This window comes from Anolis carolinensis, chromosome 3, assembly GCF_035594765.1.
Source record: "Anolis carolinensis isolate JA03-04 chromosome 3, rAnoCar3.1.pri, whole genome shotgun sequence".
Classification (NCBI taxonomy): Eukaryota; Metazoa; Chordata; class Lepidosauria; order Squamata; family Dactyloidae; genus Anolis; species Anolis carolinensis.
In genome coordinates this window covers 19,833,181-19,840,972 of record NC_085843.1, presented here as the reverse complement: position 1 = coordinate 19,840,972, position 7,792 = coordinate 19,833,181, and the positions used below count along the sequence as shown (strand labels likewise).

Sequence of the window (7,792 nt, the reverse complement as noted above, 5' to 3'; positions counted from 1 at the left end):
ACTTTTCACTATATGGTTACATTGCCACACTTATGGGAAACATTGTTCATCTGCCATTGTTTGGGTGCTGTCCAGACTGTATTTTTCCCCTGGCAACTTTTCTGTGGTTTCCTGTGACTTCCATCCTTTAAAAAAGGAAAAATAGATTTTTTTAAAAAACATGAGGCTTCAGAACTGGAGAGGGTTCACAGGTAAAGAAGGCTCAACATTAAAAGCCATTTTCCAGATTTTAAGTTCTTTCCCCTTACAGTACTTTGGATATTTCATGCTACCAATTAGAAAGTAGTGTGCAGGAGCTTTTCCAACTTTTCTTTCATTCCAGAAGATGAAAGAAACAATGAAAAGAAGTAAAAAGGGTCATAAATGAAGGAATCACAGAGTTGTAAGTGTAGTAAGATACTACACTGACACAGAAAAAATGAAATGCAAGAATGCAGGATGAGTGGAGGAAAGTCATGGTGCCTTTGTATTCTGCTTTGGTTCCCCCAGGCAGGGAGCAGCCAAGTTTTGAAGCTGCAAGGCTATTCGATACTAATCAAGGGTGAAGGCCTTTAAAATATTTAAATACAAACAAAAACTTTAAAATATACTATTGTACTGCAAAGAAGAAGAATGGAAGTACAAACTTACCCTCCTATTTTCCCCTTCTTTTTCCTACCTGTGCCTCTACTCCCTTTACTTCCATCTCTTTTCCAAAGACTGTCCTATCCCTCTTTTATTATACTTTTGAAAACCTTCAATAAACATTATTATTATTATTATTATTATTATTATTATTATTATTATTATTAATAATCAAGGTGATGTAATACTGTTTTGGGCTTGTCCCAGTGTAAGCCGCCCCAAATCCTTCGGGAGATGGAATGTATGCAGCAGAGTCTCACTTATCCAACATTCGCTTATCCAACATTCTGGATTATCCAACACAGTTTGCCTCCCACCCAGATCCACAACTGTTTATCTAGGCAGCAAGGACTGAACTTTTTATGGATTTAACTTCTGACAATGTTGTTACTGTAAGTTCATTTTATGTAATTCTAACTTTATTTGTAGTCAATTTGTTAGTAGCCAATGTTTTTGTAGTCAATGTTTTCAATACATTGCGATGTTTTGGTGCTAAATTCATACATAATTACTACATAACGTTACCGTGTATTGAATTACTTTTTCTGTCGATTTGTTGTAAAACATTATGTTTTGGTGCTTAACTTGTAAAATCATAATGTAATTTGACATTTAATAGGCTTTTTCTTAATCCAACATTTTAGCTTGTCCAACGTTCTGCCGGGCTGTTTATGTTGGATAAATGAGACTCTACTGTACTTTTGAAAACCTTTAATAAAAATTATTATTAATAATAATAATAGCAAAGGTAAAGGTTTCCCCTGACATTAAGTCCAGTTGTGACCAGCTCTGGTGGTTGGTGTTCATCTCCATTTCTATGCCGAAGAGCCGGCGTTGTCTGTAGACACCTCCAAGGTCATGTGGCTGGCATGACTGCATGGAGCACCGTTACCTTCCTGCTGGAGCAGTACCTATTGATCTACTCACATTTGCATATTTTCGAACTGCTAGGTTGGCAGGAGGTGGGGTTAGCAGTGGGCGCTCATTCCGCTCCCGGGATTTGAACCTGGGGCCTTTTGGTCCACAAGTTCGGCAGCTCAGCGCTTTAACACACTGTGCCACCAGAGGCCCCTAATAATAATAATAAAGGTGGTAAATTGAAACATTCACACAAACAGACAAGAGTTCTTTCTCCCACCCTGGACCTCCCACAGATATATAAACTTCACTTCACTTCACTTCACTTTATTTCTTAATTAGTCGCTCTCCACCAGAGTGCTCCGAGCGACTTACAATTTAAAATATCATTCCACAATATAAAAACATTCAACATAAAAACATTTAACAGTGACTATTTGGCAAATTAGATCTGATTTACTTAAATGCACAACCAAACCCCACTTGTATAGTTTTCCAACAGACCTCACAACCTCTGAGGATGCCTGCCATAGTTATGGGCGAAATGTCAGGAGAGAATGCTTCTGGAACATGAACAGGCAGAACGGAAAACTCATTGCAACCCAGTGATTCAGGCCTTGAAAGCCTTCGACAACACATTGTCCAGAGAAGGGCGACTAAGGGGCCGGGTTGTGGCGCAGGCTGTTGAGCAGCTGCAATAAATCACTCTGACCATGTGGTCATGAGTTCGAGGCCAGCCCGTGGCGGGGTGCGCACCCGTCAATTAAAAATAAAAAATAGCCCCTGCTCAGTTGCTGACCTAGCAACCCGAAAGATAGTTGCATCTATCAAGTAGGAAATATGGTACCACTTATAAAAAAAAGTGGGGAGGCAAGTTTAACTAATTTACCACCTGGAATGAGGAAGTGCCCTCTGAGTGGATGATGAAGCAGCTGCTCCCCCTGTGGCTATAATTGAACATCCCCTCAGGAGAAGGTTAAATTGCCTCTGCGTCTGTCTGTCTTGGTCACTGTTTGATGTGTTTATGGGCATTGAATTTTTGCCCTATGTGTGTATTAAGTGATCCGCCCTGAGTCCCCTTCGGGGTGAGAAGGGCAGAATATAAATACAATAATAATTATCAAGGTGATCAATTGAAACATTCACACCTGCCCCCAACAGACAAGAGTTCTTTCTCCCACCCTGGACATTATTCCACAGATATATAAACCCCACTTGCTTAGTTTCTAACAAACCTCACAATGGGTTGTTGTATGTTTTCCGGGCTGTGTGGCCATATTCCAGAAGTATTCTCTCCTAACATTTCACCTACATCTATGGCAGGCATCCTCACAACCTCTGAGGATGCCTGCCATAGTTGTGGGTGAAACGTCAGGAGGGAATGCTTCTGGAACATGGCCAGACAGAGCAGAAAACTCATCGCAACCCAGTGATTCAGGCCTTGAAATCCTTCAACAACACATTGTCCAGAGGAGGGCAACTAAAATGGTCAAAGGTCTGGAAGGCAAGCCCTATGAGGAGCAACCTAGGGAGCTAGGCTGAAAGGTGATAGGATACTAGCCATGTTTACATATTTAATGGGATCTCCTAGGAGCTGAGCCTCCAGGGATGTGGGCGTCCCTGGGAAGGGGGTCTTGGAAGCCACCCCCGGCGGATACCGAGGGTTTAATGTCTTCCAAATCCTGGCAGGGGGGAAGGAGGAAAGCAGCTCCTGCCTCCCGCGATGCGGCTCCTCCCGAAGCGGAGGAGGGAGGCTGAGCATCGAGCATCACATCCCCGCCTTGCAATGCGCACTGCACTGTGGGCTCAACATGGCAGCGCCCGCGCCCTCTCCACTCCCGTGACAGCAGCAGCAGAAGCAGCCTGATCTCTTTATCTATCCATCCATCTTCCTTCCTTCTCTTTCTTTCCCTTTCTCTCCCCTTCTCCTTCTTTCTTTCCCCCAACCATGGAGAAGAGCTCCAGCTGCGAGAGCCTGGCCTCCAAGCCGGCGCAACCCTCCGCCACCCGACAGCCCAGCATCGACTCGCTCTCCAGGTAACGGACGTTACTTCTCGTTACTCGTTACTCCACCCAAGGGGGAAGGAAGGAGGGAGGGGGATGTCGTGACTTTCCAGCTCTGATCCTTCCCCACATCCCCAGATTACAGGGAAATCTGTGCTTCTAACCAAATGCGGCTTAACACGCCTCCTTAGCCGAGCTTCTCTAAAAGAAGGGCTTGGTTTCCAAAGAATGTACAATAAGATGCTCAGGGTCTGGTGGAGGGATTTGAAGGTTGGGCGTTTGAATAGTCACTGAGTGACTATAGGAGTGAGTCACACTCTCTCAGCTGGTGGTAAGGCTCCAATGAACAGAACACCAGGCATGGGCAAACTTGGGCTCTCCAGGTGTTTTGGACTTCAACTCTCACAATTCCTAACAGCCGGTAGGCTGTTAGGAATTGTGAGAGTTGAAGTCCAAAACACCTGGAGAGCCCAAGTTTGCACATGCCAACACAGTCTTTATCATTAATTATTGGTTTTGGTATCAACACTGTATGAAAGATATTAAAGAAGACATGAGGGTGGGATTCGCGACCAAAAAAAATCAGAATTTGGGAAGAATATGGGGAAAGGGAAACAAAGCGTTAATCTCCAGATTATACAAATACATATAAAGCTACAACATGGAGGATAACGGAGTCAAGACCATAATGATATCCTGGGCCAAGGACCTAGGTCAGTGATGGCCAACCTATGACACGCGTGTCAGCACTGACACGCCTAGCCATTTTTGCTGACACGCTGTAGATTGATTGGATGACTAATGCCTTTTGTGGCCAAATTTGGTGTGATTTGGTCCAGTGGTTTTGTTGTTTACTCCATGGGAATTATCATTCTATTATTACTCTATTATTATTGTAGTATATTATTATATTATTACTATTATATTATTATTAAATTATTCATTATTCATGACTACACTGAAACTAGAATAGAGAGAAATCAGCGAGAAAACTGCAAGAGGTACCATAGATTGTTGTACATGGAAATAATGGCAGTAAATAGTTTTTGATTTATTAAATACAGTTTATATATTACAATTATATATTTTTGTTATTTAAACTATATATATTGTGAAATTATGGGTTTTTTTCTCGAAGTGACACACTACCCAAGTCATGCTAGATTTTTTGGTGAATTTTGACACACCAAGCACAAAAGGTTGCCCATGATTGACCTAGGTCAATCAGTAGAATTAGTTAACTAAGAATACCTATGGAATCAAGAATTCAAATTCACACTATCTGGATCCATTAGGCAGAATCAGTATAAAATTTTTTATAGATGCTATATCACCCCAGCAACATTGGCGAAAAATAGACAAACACAACAAGGTATTTGCTGGAGGTGTAGGAAACAGAAAGGGACATTCTCCCATATATGGTAGACCTGTGGGATAAATAAAATGTTAAATAATAATAATAATAATAATAATAATAATAATAATAACTTTATTTTTATACCCCGCCCCATCTCCCCGAAGGGACTCGGGGCAGCTTACATGGGGCCTAGCCCGATAAAACAATCAATATCAATAGCACGACTATAAAACAATTATACCAGTAAAACATCAATAGCAATAAAACAATCGTTAAAATCAGCAAAAAGCATACAAAAAACATACAATATTAAAACAGGAGACTAATACATAAAATACAGAACAGAATGTGATATCCTACATGATATCATATAATACATAAACTTTTATTGAGGCTCCAAGAAAACCTTTTGGTTCAAAAAGGGCTCTGTTGCTAAAAAAAAAAAAACTTTGAGAACTTTTTAAAACTTTGGATTGTGTCTTTTAGGTTAACACCAGTGGTTCTCAACCTTTGGACTTCCAGGTGTTTTGGACATCAGCTCTCACAGTTCCTAACAGCTGGTAATCTGGCTGCAATTTCTGGGAACTGAAGTCCAAAACACCCGAAGACCCAAAGTTTGGGAACCACTGGTTTACATAGAGTAGTGGTTCTCAAGCTATGGGTCCCCAGGTGTTTTGGACTACAACTCCCAGAAATCACAGCCAGTCTACCAACTGTTAGGATTTCTGGGAGTTGAAGCCCAAAACATCTGGGGACCCACAGGTTGAGAACCAATGACATAAGGAAAACATCAAAAGGACCAAGAAATCTACCAATATAGCTTTGTTGTATCAAGATTAACCATAGTCAAAGACTGGAAAGGGGGGAAAGTTTAATTAAAAAGGATCGGAGGGAAATAATGTGGAAATATATTCTAATAGCTAAACTACCCAATAATAGGAGGAACAAAAGTAATGAGGACTTTTTGGCAAAATGGGAGCTGGCCATGGCATATCTGTACTGAGAGTTAGTGACATAGAGGAGCTCCACTAGGAATTTAGGATTACAGTAGAATCTCGCTTATCCAACGTTCTGGATTATCCAACACAGTTTGCTTCTTGCCCAGATCCACAACTGTTTCTCTAGGCAGCAAGGACTGAACTTTTTACAGATTTAATTTGACAATGTTGTTACTGTAAGTTAATTTTATGCAATTCTGTCTTTATTTGTAATCCATTTGTTAGTAGCCAATTTTTTTGTAGTCAGTGTTTTCAATACATTGTGATATTTTGGTGTTAAATTCATAAATACAGTAATGATTACATAACGTCACTGTGTATTGAACTGCATTTTCTGTCAATTTGTTGTAAAATATGATGTCTTGGTGCTTAATTTGTAAAATCATAATGTAATTTGATGCTGTGGGGTCCTGGGAGGTATAGTTTTACCAGATCTTGTAGCCTTTTCTGCCAGAGAGAGCTTGTGCCTCCCCAAAATACAACTCACATGATTCCATAGCATTGAACCATGGGTATTAAAGAAGTGTCAAACTGCATCAATTCTACCATGTAGATGCACTATGACCATGACACCTAGTCCTGCACACATGGTAGATAATTATGCCATCCTTCTCCCGGCTGATGCTTTTATATGTGATGAACTAGACTACAGTTCTCATAATCCCCAGTGAATGCCTGTGAGATCTAGTCATGTATGAACAGTAATCAATCTCTCCTTTCATCTTGTTTCCCCTGAGCCCATAACTATGTAATTTAAAGCTGCCAGACTGTTAGGAAGAAGTTTCTCCTATTCCTTTGTTGATTTATAGAAAGAGGAATTTCAGTGGGTGTTGCTTAGACTCACAGAATCATAGAGTTGGAAAAGACTACAAGGGCCAACCTCATTCTGCCATGCAATAAAACACAAGGAAAGCACTCTCAACAGATGACCATCCAGCCTCTGCTTAAGAACTTTCACAGGAGGAGCTCCGCTACAGTTCCAGGCAGCAAACTCCACTGCGGGACAGTTCTTATCATCAGGAAGTTCTTCCTAATGTTTACATGGAAGCTCTTTTCCTGTAATTTGAATCCATTGCTCCACATCCTAGTCTTCAGAGCAGCAGAAAACAAGCATTCCCCTCCTTGATTCGACATCCTTTCAAATATTTAAACATGGCTATTATGTCTTATAGAGCCCCCGATGGTGCTGCAGGTTAAACTGCTGAGCTGATGAACTTGCTCACCGAAAGGTTGCCAGGTTCGAATCTGGGGAGCGGAGTGAGCTCCCGCTCTTAGCCCCAGCTTCTGCCAACCTAGCAGTTTGAAAACGTGCAAATGTGAGTGGATAGATAGGTACTGCTCCAGTGGAAAGGTAATGGCACTCCATGCAGTGATGCTGGCCACATGACCTTGGAGGCGTCTATGGACAACACTGGCTCTTCGGCTTAGAAATGGAGATGAGCACCTACCCCCAGAGTCGGACACAACTGGACTTAATTTCAGGGGAAAAGCTTTACCTTTACCTTTACCTTTACTGTTATGTCTTATCTCAACCTTCTTTTTTCCAAACAACACATGCCCAGCTCCCTAAGCCATTCCTCATAGCGCTTGACTTCCAGACCTTTGACCATCTTGGTTGCCCTTCTCTGAACATATTCCATCTTGTCCACATCCTTCTTTGATTGTGTTGCCCAGAACTGGACACAGGGTTGTTCTAGATGATGTCTGACCAAAGCAGAATAAAGCGGGACTATGACTTCCCTCAATCTAGACAATATACTCCTATTGATGCAGTCTAGAATTACAGTGGCTTTTTAAGCTGCCGCATCATACTGTTGACTCATGTTCAGCTTGTGGTCAATTAAGACTTCTAAATCCCTTTCACAAACACTTTTTTCAAGCTAGATGTCACCCACCCTATATGTGTGCATTTCATTTGTATTGCCTACATGTAGTATCATACATTTCTCCC

The 7,792-nt window shown here is 41.4% G+C and overlaps 1 protein-coding gene across 2 annotated transcripts in view; it reads left to right on the top strand.

The window, feature by feature from the left end:
* Positions 1–3,176: 3,176 nt before the first annotated feature.
* Positions 3,177–7,792, top strand: part of mtmr2 (myotubularin related protein 2) — a 51,542-nt gene continuing 46,926 nt past the window's right edge. For both annotated transcript variants that reach the window (XR_010004047.1, XM_062974562.1), the window contains exon 1: positions 3,177–3,519. Coding sequence is in view for 1 of the 2 variants with exons in the window: in XM_062974562.1 (XP_062830632.1) it covers positions 3,431–3,519 (89 nt within the window). In the remaining variant the exon portion in view is untranslated. The remainder of the gene's footprint in view (positions 3,520–7,792) is intronic.